This window comes from Neopelma chrysocephalum, unplaced genomic scaffold, assembly GCF_003984885.1.
Source record: "Neopelma chrysocephalum unplaced genomic scaffold, ASM398488v2 Primary Assembly neopelma1_74, whole genome shotgun sequence".
NCBI lineage: Eukaryota > Metazoa > Chordata > Aves > Passeriformes > Pipridae > Neopelma > Neopelma chrysocephalum.
Window position 1 is genome coordinate 5,870,281 of NW_020897735.1, and position 17,682 is coordinate 5,887,962.

Here is a 17,682-nt window from a genome sequence, read left to right on the forward strand (position 1 = left end):
TAAGGCTCTGGATAAAGAGATAAGGGCACGATAATCCTGAACTCTAAGTATGCCAGCAGTCAAAGCAACAATCATTCACGCCAGAAAGATGGAGAGAACATTTTATGGATGTCTGAGGCCAACAAACAGATCTACTGCTCACAGATACAGACACATGCCCTGTTAGAGGCAGGCTGGAAAACTGGCAGTGCTTCCTGACAGTATTGGCTTCCCAGCGTATTACGCAAAGGAAATTATATGGGATCAATTTTAATTCGTTTTTTTTTTAAAGCAGCCTGAAGTACAGTGTCATCATTCCAGCATCATCTTCATGTCCTTGTCTGCAGAGCTTGGAAACAATTGGCATTGCTCTCTCAGTGCAGTAACTGCAACTGGAATGTCACCACCATCATCCTTCCGAGGAAGGAAAATATTTTAGTTCTGGTATTTTTGCATGAGGCTCTACTTAAAGCTGAATTTCCATGGGTTAACACATGCACAACAAGAGGAATAAGGTGCTGCACTGGATGTGCAGAGGATGGCAAACACAGTGTCCAAGTGTCCACCTCAGCTCATTTTGGTTTCCATGTTTTACTTAACATTCTTGGTGTGAGCTTGTGCTCCAACAGAATGTGCACTGTGTTAACCAAAACCAGGACAAACACTCAGCTTTCCACAAGCTGTCCTGGAAAATCCCACACAGGGGGAAGGAAGAGGGAGCACAAACAGAGCACACACAGATGTCCATGGGGACTAATGCTATGAAGATGTTCCTGTTGGGACAGACAGATGAGAGCCCTGGCGAGGAACAGCGTGTTCTGAGAAGTGCCCTGAGGAGGACGAGCACAGCACCAAAGCTGACCACAGGACAGCCTGGCCAGCCCCCACCTCCCAGGGCAGCCACATCCCTCAGCAGGGAAATACTCAGCAACAAGGAACAACACACTGACAGAGCTTTGGACAATCCATCAGCAACACTGTGGTAATGCAAGTTACACAGTAAAGTCAAATAATTCAGGCCCTCCAATGAGAAAACTGCTACAGTGGTAACACGGACACTGAGCTGACCTCAGACCTCTCTGCTGAGTGTCCTTTGTTACTCAAGAGAAACTAGTTTAACAAAATGTACTTTCCTCTCTTTTATCTTCTCTTTCAGGATGAACAGTCTTTAATTAAAACCTTGCTATTCCTTTTAGACTTCAGAAATTCCCCTGTAAAGTTTACAGAACATCACCAGGAAAAACAACCGTAGGACCTGGGAGCCTACAAACCCCAGAGAAGGTTTTTCTGTGAATTGGGCCATTTGGAAATTACACAGTGACACCATTTGACCTTTATGGCTGCAGCTGGCACCATGCTCCCAGTCACTGTCAGGCCTGAGTGATGACACCATGGATTGCCACCTTCCTGCCTTCTGCACAAAATCCCACTGCTGAAGAGGTTTCTGGAGACCCTCAGGCACTTTAACAGACTGGGAGTCAAACCCTGAGGGGCTGTTGGGTCCTGGCCAGCAAGAACTGCAAATGCACAAGAGCACAAGAAGGGAAATAAAACATTCAAACTCAAAAGCCAACTTACTCCTTAAACATTCTCTTGAAATGGCTATGGAAGGGAAAATGTAACGTTTCCTTTTCCTCACCTTTCTTCACCACTAGTTTGCCAGTCATAATGGACACACAGTTGTCCACCACACGGGAATGTAGGTTAAAATGGGAGAAAACCAATCTGTTTTGGCTCAAAAATATCTTCAGAATGATTCAAAGCATTGGGACTGTGGGGAAAAAACCCCAAAGCCCCTCTCACCAGAGGCACCAACACAATGTAAGATTGTTAATACTTGGGAGGACCACTTTCCCTTCAAACTTTGACAAGACCCTGACTGTTCCTGCTCTCTACTATCCCCAAAGTGAGAACTAGCATTTGAAAATCAAGCCAAGATCTTTAGCATACACACAGAGGTAATCAGCACACAACTGAGCCAGATGCACATTATGCTATTCCTTATCAGCAAGGAAAGAGATTCCTGCAGCAGTAATTAGAGATAATTAAAGCCTCTCTGCAAACTTATGCTACTTCAGCAAGCTGGAAATTCCAAAAGGAGAGGGATTTTTAAGAAGTTATATAATCAAAACAAGGAATTTTTTCCCCTTTTATATATGCCTAGCAAGGTTCTAAAACCTGAGACCAAAACATCAAGTTACAGAGGTGAACAAGTGACTCCTTTATGCTCAGTTCTGAAAATAAAGAAGGAAGTAAGCACTGAAATGTGGAAGTGGATCTTGTGTGATCTGCCAGAAAAACAAAGTAGGTTCTGCTGTGGAGAGAAGTGTCCAACTTCTCAGTTCTGCTTCCAGATCTGAAAATTTGGCTTGGCCCTACTAAAATAAACCTTGTGCTTTGCCATGCAGTAGATGAGAACACGCCACTTCCAAATGCTGCCCTGTTGGTGGGCAGAGACGTTCATGTCTACCCAGACAGCCACACATCTGCTCCAACCATGTTCCAGGCTGACCAGACACAAGTCAGCTCCAACTGGAAGGCCAAAATAAGTTTTAGTCTAACAGCAAAGTAGAGACTGATATAACCACAGAGCTCAGCAGGGCTCCAGAGCTCAGGTTTAGCACTGCATGGACATGCCCGTGCTGCTCCAGCCTGGGCTGGATCACAGACCAGACATCCAAGACTGAGATCTTCTCCCATCCAAGGCTTTTCCCCCAACCCAGACCTTCTCCCCCATCCAGAGAGGATGCTGCTCTGACTGGAAGCAACAGGTACCAAGGGTTTAAATACTGCTTGAAGTGAAAGGACAACGTGTGTCCAAATTGCCTGCAATGAGACCACACAATTCTGCCCTGGATCTGGGGATAACACCTCTCTCCACAGGATTGTGCAGATCCAGTCAGTGATAACTCACCATTTGCTGGGGTATTACAGTTCAGATATTACAGATTTTCACATACTGCAAATTGCTGCTGAATTCCCACACTGACAGCAGCTGAGACTTTGGGCTAAACTCTTTTTCTCTCTCCTGCTGTGCAAATTTAAGACCAGCTTTACTTTTAAAACGTGGAGCTTAAAGAGCATATTGCGCAAAATAATCCTGGAAAATCCGTCTTCTTTAGGTGATGGAAATGTTTTGTTTCAAAGATATTTACTTAAAAAGGCTCATAAAGTAATAGCAGACTTTAGTATCTAAAGAGATATCCAGAGGATGCAAACCAAGAGGCCTGAAAATGTGACAGTCAAAGCCTGGGAGATCCACTTTGTTTTTGCATTCAGCAGGAGATGACAGTCTGTCCTAAACCCAGGTCATGCAAACTTTTACCTGCAGTTTTAAGACAGGTGAATGACAAGCCTGGGACACAGAAATAATGGGTACCAAAAGCTCCCAGGGAGGTAGAAGGAAATCCAATAGCTTTCCCAGGGTGGAAAAGTGAGGGAATGCTACAAGCAGGTCTCACAATGGATACAAAGATTTCTGCTAAACATTTCCATTAGTTATGCAAAATTAATCTCCAGAAAACTGAGTTTAGCTCATCACCTATTCCACACCCTAATCCAACCGCTGACAGTGGTGATGTATCACTGACAAATCCCCTGAATTTTACCTCAGAAGATGGAGCTGGAGCCTTTGATTCTCTGTGGGCATTGACAGGGAGTGTTTTAATTTTATTTTGCCTAGACAGAAAATATGCAAACTCTGCATAGGAGACTGGGAATGACTTGCCGAAAAATTAATACAATGCCAAATAAAGATTTATTGCTTCTTCTAATTCACCCAAATGCCAGGGTAAGCATTTCAGAAGTTCACACTAAGAGCCAATATGTTTGTGCTAATCTTTAACCAGCACTCCAAGCAGGATCATTTCACTTATGGAGCAGTTGATTTAAGAGATAGTTGACTGAAGGCAAGAATAGGACCTTCATATTTAACCCACACTTAAAAACCTCTTTTATATAGATCTTTTCTAAAACACATTATCACGTACTTTATATAATGTGATTTACAATATCTCTCTGGTGTACCTTGACTCCATCCAGAACAGCTTTTATGACATCCTTCACTGTTGTCACCATCTCCTTGTCCTCTGAGTTCACCCCCTCCAGCATCACCTGGTCAGACCAGCGGATGAGGTTGGCCAGGCTCTGGTACACGCGGCTGTAGCAGGACGAGATGGCAGAACTGGGCAGCAGAGGAGGAAAAAAAGAACAAAATGAAATTATGGGGACATTATCAAATGTTATGAGAGTGCATTTCACACTGTTAAAAGTGTGATTGTTCTCCTTTTCTCTCTGACTTATCACTGTGTAGAAGACTCCACTGAGTACTGACTGAAAATTCTGCTTATATGGGCAAATATGGGTATCCAACATCAAGTTTGCATGAGTTCACTACTAAGAGAGAACAGATAAAAATTGTGAAGAATAGAAAAGTCTGGAATACTTCATCTGTGTGTAGCAGGTGACAAAGCTCAGGGTTCTCTTCAGTTGCTCAGTTGCAGTTGCTCTCCCATTCTCTAGCACCCAAGGGGATGACAATATGAAAGTACAAACCATCAACAGTTCATTCCCAGCTATCAGAAGGAATTATCTGGGCTGCAGGTTAACACAGCAATGCTAAAAATAACATTCCTTCCCTTTTAATTTACAGCTCCATCCTATGCCTTAACTTTGACCATAAGTACTTAAGTGCTACATTTAAGTTTAACCTATATTATTTCAGTATTATATTTGGTTTCCTTCTTCCTTATTAACTCTCACCAAAAATGCCCTGGATCATTGAGAGCTGACTCTCTTCATTCCTTTACAAACGACTGCCTCACTGTTTATAATGCCTGAAAACATGTAATTAAAATTACTTCTTTAGAGAAATTGAACTGAATGAATTTCAGGTCTGAAAAAGGAAGGGTGTTGCTTTGTTTTGATTTTAATGAGAAACAGAATTGAAGCTATTGTTCTGAAGGGGGGGGGGGAAGAATTTTGGAAGGATGACAACTCTAAATAAAAGTTAACTGTAACAACAGTGCTCCCAGGCATTTTCCTGGCCATTCTGAAAACACTGACTTCATTACTAAACAAGGTGTGTTAACAGCACTGCTGATGGCAGCGCTTCAGCAATTCTTTGTCAAGTTAAATCAATTTCAAGCTGCATCAAAACCATAAACAGATAAGAGAAGGTGTAATCTTGCAATCATTACTGATACAAGTGTTCCAGCTCTTCCCCGTTTCTCTTTGCTATCCATTTTACATTGGCTTAACTCCAGTAATTTCATTATCTGCCAGAAAAGAACCAAGCCCACGAGCTTCAATGAGTTTATTTAGGTGAATGAGGTTTGCAGGACTGGGGAAAGAACTGTTGTCACCTTATGACCAGGGGATACAAACAATGGCAAGGACTTGAGTGTGCTTGTTGTTTGTTTTTTTTTTTTTAAAGGATGCTGCTTGCCATTTGTTCTCATTTCAGATGAAATTAGCTTGGTAGGAGATATTTCCTAAACAGGGCCCTCCCCCATCTCTTTCTGTGGCTTTGATTTCTTTGCCATTAATCTTCAGCCTGCTTCCTTCTAAGGAGGCGGTAATTGAAAGCCCATTTTGTGCTAGATTTAATTACTTTTTTCCTTGATGCAAATGCTTCCCCTAAAGCAAAAAGAAGTCCAACAGTAATTGTAGGGCTTTCTTCTACACTGACACAAGTCTTGCTCACTTTTCTTGAGGGGGATTTGCCATCAAAATCACCCCTTTGTGTCCTGCCACTAAAGTACAATAGGTAGGCAGGAAAGGACATGGCTTTTTTAGAAAGCCAGATTTCCTTTTGGGTTTTTTGGGAGGCTAAAACAGGCAGAGCATACACATGGGATCTGTGCCTTAATCCACACTGTTTCCAGAAAGAGAGACTTATCACTGTGTAGAAGACTCCACTGAGTACTGACTGAAAATTCTGCTTATATGGACAAATATGGGTATCCAACAGTCAAGTTTGCATGAGTTCACTACTAAGAGAGAACAGATAAAAATTGTGAAGAATAGAAAAGTCTGAAATACTTCATCTGCTGAACACCACTTATTTGATATTTATTTCCAAGTATATTCTTGGAAGGAAAAATCACCCAGCAAACACCCCCTGAATACATAAATCAAATCAAGTGATTATAAAAATGACATGTTCTATCCTAAACATACTTGCTGACATTTCACATGTTCTCTTGGTGTAAGAGGAAAGTTTGTTCTCTCTTTTATTAAGTGAAAGCAGGTGCTTGTCAGGAATTTAATGGCAAGGGGAAACCCGGTAACAACTGAAGAAACTTTAATGTCTGTATCCAGAACTCTGATGAACATTCCCATTCCAAGAGCTACTGGACTTTATGGTTCAACAGATCCAACCTAAACTGGATCTTACCTGTCTCAGCCACAGGACTGATACAATCCCATTGCCTCCTTCCTTTTGACCTATTTGGCCTGTGCATTGGGGCCAAACACAGCTGAGCATTCTGTTTGAAAAGTCTTTGAAAAGTGCTGACTCAACCATACTATAAACCCTTCCTGCACCAGAGTTAAAATAAGGATCTTGAAAGAAAAAAATTTGGAGATATTTAATGGGAGAACAAATAGGAACAGGGCAAAACCTGGCAGGATTTCAGGAACCGAACACCTGCATTTCTCTGCTTAGTTTTATCTGCTTTTCTCTGTCTGTGCTAACTTTGCTCTTTCCATTTTATTCAACAATGGTTGTTTTCTGTAAATCAACAGCTCCAGCATCCATGGGATGAACAGCAGCTGTATCTCTATGGTTTGGCAAGTCCACAAATTCTTATAATCCATGATGAGCTTGGCTTTGGCAAATTTCTACTTCTTTCATGGCTTCAAACCCACGGCCTAACTGCTAAAAACATAATACACATAATCTGTTAAAACATAAAACAATAATCTGTTGAGTGAGCACGGGAATGAACTTGGTTAATCTGCTGAAGTACATCTATTTACTTCTACATCTGATCCAGTAAAATCCAAAAAATCAGTAAAGAGTGAAGGCTCAGACTTCTGTAACATCAGGGTGGATAAACTGAACACAAAAAAGGATTACTCTGAAGATAAACTCCTTTTTCAGGTAAAGCTATTGGATTTGTTAGCTTTCAGGGTACCATCATGGACTACAGAAACAGTAATACCATCTGAGGAGAATCTCCCACTAGCAAACAATGAATTTCCAAGTTTATGCTAAGAATCATCCCTTCCTCCTCTCTGAAACCAGTCTGATTTGCTTTATCTTTCCACAGCACGAGCTCGTTCGCAGCAGGGAATCTCCTTATAAATTATGTTTGAAAGCCACCACATAATTAGTAAAAATAGCAGTCACTTCATCAGCCACCACAGCATTCCCTGTCCCCTGCACGATGTGGGGCTTCAGACACACAGGGAGAGAAGCCGGGGGGCCGTTGGTCTGTCATGGTCCCAAAATCCAAGGAGGAAACTCACCTTTGCTGGATGCGAGGATCAGTTTGCACCAAGGGCAGGATGGCTTCCAGCACTTTACTGGCTGAGCCTGGCAGCATCTCTAATACTTTGTTATCAATTGCCATTTTATCCACAATAGTCTTAAAGTAGCGCAATGCACTGACGACCTCCTTCTCCTTCTCCTCCAGCCACGAGACATTCTAAAGAGGAGGGGGAAAAAAGGAGAGATATGTTAAAACTTCAGGGTTTTTAAGGGCAAGGTTCCTTGAACACACCTGAAGTATGGTGACACTGAGGTATATTCCATGAGGAGTGGAAAAAACCCCTTCTACCACAAACACTTTTAAACTGAGTTACTGCTCTTTCAAAAGAACAGTCAGGGCAAAATTACACCCATGCTTTAACTTTCTGCATTACCTGCATTCCACATTGAAGGCTAATCTTGATCAGTTCTAGGCCAAGATTAACACTGCTGATGACATCAAGGGCACTGCTTTGAAACCCCCAGGCCAAACTGGGAAGGGTGAAAGAAAAAAACTTATCACAGAATCACAGAATGGTTTGGGTTGGAGGGACCTTAAAGACCAGCTAGTTCCACTCCCTGCCATGAGCAGGGACACCTTCCACTAGCCCAGGTTGCTCCAAGTCCCATCCAACCTGGTCTTGGACACTTCCAGGGATGGGGCAGCCACAGGTTCTCTGGGCAACCTGTGTCAGGGCCTTAGCACCCTCACAAGGAAGGATTTCTTCCTGATATCTAATCTAAACCTGCCCTCTGTCAGTGTGAAGACATCACCCTTGTCCTATCACTACATGCCCTTGAAAAATATAAGAAAACCTCCAAACAAAAAACCCCACTCTGATGAACCTCCAAGCTAAGTAATTTTGTGATGCTGCTGGAGCAAGAAAACTCACACACTGTGACAAAGTGTGAAAGCTAAATTTTGGCACTGGGGAATGAAAGTTGCAGAAGGGAACAATTCATTGGAATAAGGCTGAGTTGTCACCAACTTTCGTGCCACCACCAACACCAGAAGAGGAAATTCAGAAGTGATACACGATACCTTAATGGCACTCTGGACAGGGAAAGTTTACCAGAGTATGCCTGGAGGACTTTTAATGCCACAAGTAGTTCCTAAGTGAGATTTAAATTAACTCCTGCACACTGCTAGAAAAGGAGCAGAGCTTAACAGAGTCAGATTTCATCCATTATCTCCTCAGTAAATTCACCTTCAAGAATTAATGACCTATGGGCATTGTGTGCTCCCCATACTCTTGTCAGCTGTTAAACTGCTGCTTTTCTGCAAAATCAGGCCAGCAGCCCAAAAGGTTTTAGGAGGAACAATTTATAGGCAGCACTGGTTTGTAATTTGGGGCCAGTTGCATAAAAGGATTAGAATCCCAAGTTCCATCTAGCTCCAACTTTAGAAGTCTAAGTTCCAATCCAAGATCTGCAAACCACTCTGTCATTTTCTATCTCATCTGGGAAGGGCCCAAAATCTGCTGCTGCTTCCACTTTTTTGACAATACTGCTAGCCAGGCACCTCAAGTTCTGATCTGTAGCCCAGAGTGCCCTGAACTCTCTTGCTGAGGAGCATCCTGGCAACTCACTGATATGAAAAAGGACATTTCCCATTTTGCAGGCACGTGGCCTCACCACTGTGCACAGCTTAATCCGGGATACAGAATCATAAAAACACTTAGGCTGGAAACAAACCTCTAAGATCATTGAGTCCAACCCATTCATCTATGGAGAGGTTCAGTCTCTCCCTGAAGGTTTTGCACTTCATATGGGATGATCACACATTTCAGGGATCAGAGAGTCCGTGTATTCCCCGAGCGAGTCTGACCATGGCCCAGCACTCAGAGCTCTCAAACAGAAGTGAAAAAATGTGGGCTGCACTTCCTGCTCCGGTGGCTGTTTATGGATTTCATTCAACAACTGCTTCCTGCAGAAAGGCTTGAGGCTTAATAGCTTAAACACTCTCCTGGTGCATGGGAGGGATGGGCCTGACTGAGAGTTCAGAATGACAAGTGGAAACACAAACCCTTCCGTCGAGGGCACCAAGGTATGTGATTCCAGCCACTATCTGGGACACAGCCCTTTTTCCTTTTTTTCCAGCTTCCCTTCTAGCTCTTTGGGTGATATTCCCTAAGAACACTTTTTAATGAATCCTCTTCCAAGGACCAAAGATTTCATACCTAGGTGTGCATGTAAGCATAAAATCCCAGGATGGTTTGGGTTGGAGGGACCTTAAAGCTGATCTCATTCCCATGGGCAGGGACACCTTCCACTAGACCAGGTTGCTCCAAGCCCCATCCAACCTGGCTTTGAACATTTCCTGGGATGGGGCATCCACCCATTTCCCTTTGGGGCATTAAATGAGAAAAACTTAAAATTCAGGCAAAACAGCATCTCCATTCCCCTGTCCGGCACACGTAGATATTTTTGGATGATTTTGGAAGTTTTCCCTTAAATAATCATGGCAAAAGCATCATGTATGAGACACAGATGACCAGCAAGGGTCACAGTGAGCTGTACAGAACACACCCAACCACAAAAGCTGGAACCATCCCTTTTCCCCCTACATTTTGGCAGTGAAAAACATGTCATAAATCTGCATATAGTGTTAAAGGACACTATGGTACCTACACTATCCCCTATGATAAGAATCAAAGACAGGGTCCAGGGGGACGAAAGGAGGCTCTGAAAAAAACTCCTCCAGTGTTGCCCCCATCAAGGTATAAAGGGGAAGAGGAGAAGAAGATGTTTGCATGGGCTGAGCATAACCTTCAGCTTACACACGGTGATTTTACATTAATTTTTAGTATTGCTATTTCTGCTCTACAGTGATTATCTACTTCAAGAGCACGAAAATAGCATCTTAAGTACTTAAGAGGGAGAAAAGGATGATATTTGGTTTATCAAGTGTGCCTTCTGACAGAAAATCTCCTGTTTGTCAACTGATGTCTATATTCCAGGGAGAAAACCTGGCGGCAATCCAGGCATATCCTCTTCCCCACTCCCTCCACACAAAGCTAATGAGCTGCCTACATCCAACTAATTGATTAGTTGGCCAGTAGCTATTAAAATAGATAAGGAATGAGCCAGAAATCAACTATATTTCGCAGTATAAAAATGAATACAGCTTAAATAATCATGTACAGTAATAAAAATTATTGCAAGTGTTTTGTTTTCCAATAAAAAAATCCCAATCTGTACATAAAAAAAGGGTTTGATGAGCAGCATGGCTTATTAGTAAATCCTCTTGCATCGTTTTTAGGGGAAGGAAAGAAAAGCAAAAACTTCATCTATTATTAACATAGTATGTATTTGCTATAGAACAGCATTTTGAAAAGGGCTCTTCATTTTCTAATGCATTTAATGTGGTCACATATCAGTTTAAAGGAAGGCCTCTAAATTATCTCAAGGTACCATCCTGAAACATCGTCGGAATTAAAAGCCTTCAAGGAGTACTCTCAGATTTAATTTTTATTTTATTTTTTAAATAGCAGTGAGCAATGCAAGGTGCTCAGCTCTTTAGGAAGCGTATTCACAGCCTCCTGGGGAAAAAAAAAATACAGCCTGGGGAAAAAAAACCCTCATCATCTTCCAGTTGATGGTGCAGAACAGGGTGAGGAAGCCCTGCAGCAACTTCTCTGGGTGTTAAGCAAATCATACAGCATAAGATAACTGTATCTTGCTGGTTGCTCTCAATAACACTGCAACAACCTCCAGCAGAGATAATCTAAAAAAGTTTGCATGTCTGGCACTGCACACTGGATGAGACCTTTAACAACTGGGAAATGTTATGAATTATCATAAATAACCTCGATTGTTCTTAACTTTTGGCTTCGACTTACACTTGAAAACTGACTGCAACAGCATTGCTCCAGAGTCTCCAGCCTCCATAATCAGGTCACAACAGGAGAGGAGATAACACTGACAGGTTTGTGACCTCAGCTCTTGGAGGACCTGAAGTACCCTGGGCCTGAGGAACACTGTGCTGGGATCAGCAGCTGCTGGAACACATCTGCTCGACTCTCCCTGCTGATGTCACCAGGGATTGAGCACATCTTTGGATCATCTTCAAGGACTTGCCTGCCTGGGTTTGGGGTTTTCAAATGGATCACACCCCAAAACCAGGCAGTTATCTGGAAGCTGTCAGCTTAACCCACAGGGTGTGCATGTGGGGAGGATGTGTCAAGCCATACACCACGTTCCATAATGAGATACTTAAATGCCTATGGAAGGAGGTCTCATCATACCCTCCAAAGGGAAGTACATGCCTTGATTTAATACTACACAGTGCAGTTTATAAATAACCATAAAGTAACCCTGAGGATCCATGAGCTGTAGAATTCTGCAGAGGACAAAGTCACACCCAGGAATATCATAAAATGAGTACCAGGAAGCAAGAAACCATCGGGACTGACAGAATACGGCCCTGGCTTACTTTGTTCACTGACTTCTCTGGTGTTTTCACTGTCAGGTCAGCTTGTTTTCCCTTCTTTGAAGGTGTTCTCTTTATTTTTGGTGAATGAAACTTGCCCTTCAACTTCATGGTGAACGAGGAGAGATGAGAACGCTCAGAATCTAGAAAGACACAGAAATACGTTACAGGATTAGGGTAAATTTCTAGAAAACAGCGACGCTGTGTCACAGCATTATCTGGAAGATACCTGCACCATGTAAATTTGTTGAGTGGAACAGGATAAAAAAAATAATAAACTGTGGCTCTCTATTACGTTTCCAACCCCAATATCCCCACCAATTCCTGATTCACCTTGGAGGAAGCAATGCTGCAGAGCAAAGGCAGGAACAGTGGGATTGCTGCTGCTCTGTGCCTTGGAGAGAAGAGGAAAAACACCTCTCTTCAAAGCACTTATCTCCAGCAGATTCCAAAGCACTTTACAAAGGAGGTAATCATCATCCCTCTTTTGCAGATGAGCAACTGAGTCAAGGGGATGAAGTGACTTTTTCACAGACCTCTGGCACGTGGGTGTGCAGGCAGGGCTCTGCCTGGTACCCAGGACTCGTGGTTGGAAGGGAGAACACAATCCAAGATAATGCCCTTCCCAGAATTCTGATCCCTACCCACTTGGTAGCATCAATTTTGAACGTGGCTCCATGGGTGATCTGAACAAAAATGTCATTTGCAATGGATTTCACTTCCAATATCCCAAACTGGGGAACAGAAGAACCGCTTTGATACCAGGGCATCCTTCAAGGAGCTTAACTGCAGAACTGCTCAGCCCTTTTAAAAATTGTATTTTCATGGCTTTTTGGATATTTCAAAGCAGAAGTCTCAAAGGTTTGCAATCATGCCATATGCAGACTTACCGTTGAAATATATTTTTATCTGCAGCCACGAAGCTAAAATAAAACTAAGCTGCCTTGTAGAGAGCAATTTAGAATGTATTTTGTGCAAAGAGCACTTTAATAAATGAAGGTCTGAATTGCTCTCTAGTGACCCAGATAATTCAACAAAAGTTACCCAACTTGTCTTTAACTACATTATCAAGAAAAGTAAGCAGTTTTGCTGCATGTTTCATTTTCCTTTTAGATTATCTGGGAATTCACTGAGTTAAAAGGACAGCCCTGTGCATGCAGCACTGCACCACCTCATTAGCATGCAGACTGCAAACAGCAAGGGCTGCTGAGTCAAATCTAGCACCCAGGAGCCCAACACCACACAGCAGTGCAAACACTGCTCCTGTACTCAGAAATCACCTAACCACAGCCAGGGGAAGGAACCTGCGCTTGCCTCCCTCCCCGTAAAGGGTTGTCTCCCTTTAAACTTGGTTTCCTGGTAATGTGTTAAGACCCTGCTATGAGCATGTTCACCAGGGCCAACACTCTGGTTAGGTATGCCCTCTAGACCAAAATTTTGCAGGATCCTATGAATAGAAGCTGCGTGAGCACCGATCCTAATCTAGCCTGGCTGCAGACCTGTTCTCCGCTTACAGAACTAAATGTTTTTCAAAGTTTTCTTCGTATCATCAGGTCCTTTTTAGTTCACTGAGAAGGGAGGCACTGAAAACCTTGGTCACTGCAGATAAATCCAGGCATATCAGTTGGCCTCTGAAGAATCACTTACAGCAGCTGGCACCCCAACTTAGCAACAATTTACGTCAGTGCTTTACATCCACGAGGGGATCTCCAAACCTTTAAAACCTCTCTGGCTCCACAGGGTGCTGAAGGTCACCACTGAAAACAGTTCCTGGCTGCTGTAATAATGCTCTTGCACTCCTCCCCAAAAAATCATTTGTATTTATTGCATACACCATATGAGAATTTCCATACGTGCACGCATATGCACGCCTGCCAAGAGGAGTCATGGCTCTGAATTAATTTTTTGAGAACTGGCAAACAATTACAATAATTAATCTACAGGGAAATAATGGTAGCAGCAACAAATTGTGTCTGGCTCCTCCACGGGCTGCAGTGAGATCCAAACTGCTGGTCTCATTAAGAAAACACTCAATGCCTACAAAACCCTTGGTTGCCCATAGGGATAACTTTGTCTTGTAGGGACAATATTTGAAAGGGAGAAAGATTTCAGAAGGCTACCATTTCCTTTTTTCCTTGCCACCAGACATCTCTACCCACTTCTATGGGGCAAGCACTCAAATGGCTGAACCAATGTGTGTGCATAGTCAGGAACTTCCAAAAGATGTCTTGTCAGCAGAGAAAGTTTCTTTTCTGCTGACAGCAGATCCCCTTCACCACCACCAGCTCAACCACTGCCCTTTACTTTCTTCACCCTTTGGTCACACCAAACATCAAATCTTTTGTGCACCACACTCTGATGGAAGACAGACCCACAGAGCAAGGACAGAAGCAGAATAGGAACTTCTTAAAATAGTACTAATGAAGTAAACCAGCTGACATTTGCAAAAATAATAAACGTTACTGTTTGAACAACCCTGCTAAGTCCTGCTTTGAAGATCACAAATTAATGCAGCTTTTTACTGCCATGGGTTTCCATCCACACCAAGCACTTTCCAGCTCTCATCTGCTCACAAGTTTCTGATGCATTTGCAGTTAAACAAATGAGTCACAAACCAATATTCTCTCACACTCAATTACACTTAGCACTTAAAATAGCGCTTTTCTTGTTCCAAGCACATTACAAACATATCGTTCTCATCCTTAAACAGTCAGGTCTTAACCTTACCCTGCAGATGGGAAGCAGACACAGAGGTGAAGCAACTTGTCTAAACAGAGCAGAGGGTGAGTCAGTGGCTCCAGCAGAGCATCTCCATCACACTGCAGCCCCTCTCCCCCTGTGCATGGATCAAGCTGTGGAGCTCCTGTGGCTGCACTCAGTGAATGCCAACAGACATTATCCAGCACGATGGGCTTTAGGGTTTGCAAGCTGATACATCATTCAAGCATTATAAACAGAATCTGCTTTGTAATGAATCTGGATGAAGTGGTATAAAAGAGAAGTGACACCGAAGTAAGAAAGTATTCTAGCCCAATGGTCTAAGGTACCTAAGTTTTTATATGGGAAGCCTGAAATCCTCCTGCAAACAGCACAGCTGAGCGAGACTTCCTAGACTGGTTACCATAGCACTGGTCTGCTTTGAAAAAGTAATTTTCTTTACAGTGTATCCTAATTTACAAATCTAATGTCCTGTGTCCATCCAGTTAAAAAGCTCAAACAGCACAGCATGCCTTTACAGATCAAATAATTTGATAACATAAAGAAAGAGGCAGAAAACAGAGCCATGGCAGTGCTCAAACCACTTCTCCTGTCCCTCTGCTCCTTCCTGCCTATCTGCAGTAACCAAAGCCCTTAATGCAGCATTGAGGTTGTTCTGAGCTTGGGAGTCTGCCCGCTGGAAATTATTCTATCGTGTTACCCTTGCCTCTTATTGATGAATAGCCAGCAGTGTTTAGCTGGAGTCTCAGCACCAGCTTTCTCAACTTCTCTTTCTCCTCTCTGATGCACAGGAGGAAGGTACTCTGTACTTACTTCTATGCAGTGCCCAAATATTTTTCAGATAAATGGCAAAAGTCAGGGTAATAAACTCGCTGGAGTGATTTCAACTGGAAGGGGAAAAAAAAAAATAAAGCGTTGTATCAAAGCGTTTCTGTCTCAAAGGAACCACTGACTTTCCATCTCTCCGTATTTCATCTGTCCGGATGCTCTGGGGCTGCAGCACACAACTGGAAAAAAAGAAAAAAAAAATCCCTTCCAAATTACTTTATTACGGATTTGGGTTTCTCGATTTCTGACCGGGAGCTTTGCTACGTCACCCGTTTCACGGCTAATTCCAACCCCTGTCAATGAGGCTCCCGCTCCGCCCGTGCTTGAACACGCTCCAGCTGTTGAGTCACGGCCCTGCTCGGCTCTCAGGCTCATCCCCCCCTGGCCAGCACGTGTCTGGGGTCTGACCACACACACACCACCACAGAGCTCACGTTACACGCCTGCTCCAACCAGCCCAGCTCTCAGGTGTGGCCAGAGGGGTTTTTTCAGCACCCCTCAAGACCCCCGGGCTGGGGAAATCATGGTCAGACAGGAGCTGCCTCGTCCCCCAGCTCCAGCACTGGGTGCTGCCTGCCAGTTTGCCAACAGAAAGCTGAATCTGGGGAGGGAAGAACTGCAGACTTTGAACAACAGTAGATTAAGAGGCACAAGGGAAGGCAGATAAATCAGCTTATGTGTTTGTGGACGAAGAAACTAGGCTGCTTAGGAGAAAGCCAGCAAGTCTAAGCCCAACACCATCCATGCCTGCCATGGTCAAATGGTCACTTTCCACTTCAAATGAACACCAGAAAATGAGTTGAAACACGTGCGTGCTGGTGGATTCCATCAACCTAACCCAGCAGCAAATTATTTAAAGTCAAACTGAAAGTTCAAGCCTTTTACAGAGCTCAGTCACAGCAGAATTTCCAGCTGCTGGGTCCCGCTCACCAGCCACGTGTAACCAGCACATGGGAGGCCTCAGAGATGGGAAATAACCCCCTGTCTGCTTCTGGACCTCCTGGTCATGTTTTTGTCACTGTGACACAGCTCAGTGGAAGGCTCCAGCAGCTGGGATGGGCAATTTAACTGCTCAACTTGTCTAGTGCTCGGATCATATATAACTAATTGAAAATAGACTTACTTTTAATTACAAAAAAAAACCAACTTAGAATACAGTACCTTTCCTTTCCTTCAGCTGAAAAACTAAACCCTCCATCTTCTCTCACTCTCTGCGTGTTCCCACACCAAAATCTGCAGCTTTAGAGGAGACACAACCTTAAAAAAGGTTCATTTTCCAGCTTATCCTGACTCTTGCAGCTCGTTAGAAAGAACGAAGTGGAGTCTAAAAATCTTACTCCACGAACGGTTCCTTTTTCAAAGGCCATTTGGGTCTCTGCTGGATGCACATATTTAAAAGCTATCAGATTAAAAATAACAGCAGACATCTCTCCCCATGCCATAATGAAGCTATTGTGCACATTTTTAATCAACCGCTCCTGCTACTTTTGCCACGAGTCCTTTGAAGGCAGCGGTGACTTATGTAATGAGTTACACAACGATGCCCATTAAAATGGCATTTGTTCCCTTGGGCTCAGCTCCATCATTTGGGGAAGACAAAAGGCAAGTTGCAAGGCTTCAGCTAAACCCTAGCTGACAGGGACTTTAAGAGTTCCAAAGCGAAAGGCAAAAATAACGAGCTGGAGTTCAAAACGACCTTTCCGCTGAGGACTGTCTGTGCTGTGATGCAGCACCCGGTGAGAGCCTCCAGGGCTGGGCCTCTGGCTCCTCCAGACCCAATTCTGCCCTCAGAAACACAGCAGAACAGGTGATTCAGGACAGACAGACGAGCACGTGAGAGCTCACCATGACACTGACGAAGCACAGGTCTTTCAAGGTTTTATATGAATATTGCTACAATTCCCAACATCTTCCTTCCACCTGTATCTACTACATACCTGTAAGTACACAGATCTGGGGGCCTGTGCCCTGGCTGAAGCTTTTGGGCTCTCCTGTAAAATAAACATTTAAATCATAGTGACTGAGAGAAATCCAAGCCTTTGAGCTTCCAGGAAACTCAAACAGCCTCTCCCAACAGCCAAGTTTCTCCACAGAAGAGGTGGCAGAGCTGGTGCAGGAGGCACAATGTGACACTCACAAGTGGGCTGTGGGCAACAGAAACCTACTGCGAGGGCATTTGTAAAAGTAATTTCTAATAATTTTGTGCTGGAGGGCAGCTCTGTCTGTCTTGCAACAAAATGTTCGAGCTCAC

The 17,682-nt window shown here is 43.4% G+C and overlaps 1 protein-coding gene across 7 annotated transcripts in view; it reads right to left on the reverse strand.

Annotated features, from left to right (window-relative positions):
• Positions 1 to 17,682, reverse strand: part of RAPGEF1 (Rap guanine nucleotide exchange factor 1) — an 83,501-nt gene that overhangs the window by 39,595 nt on the left and 26,224 nt on the right. For all 7 annotated transcript variants that reach the window (XM_027687608.1, XM_027687607.1, XM_027687605.1 and 4 more), the window contains exons 2-4: positions 11,889 to 12,028; positions 7,453 to 7,631; positions 4,006 to 4,162 (exon numbers count right to left, since the gene is read on the reverse strand). In XM_027687608.1, coding sequence (XP_027543409.1) covers positions 4,006 to 4,162; positions 7,453 to 7,631; positions 11,889 to 12,028 — 476 coding nt within the window. The remainder of the gene's footprint in view (positions 1 to 4,005; positions 4,163 to 7,452; positions 7,632 to 11,888; positions 12,029 to 17,682) is intronic.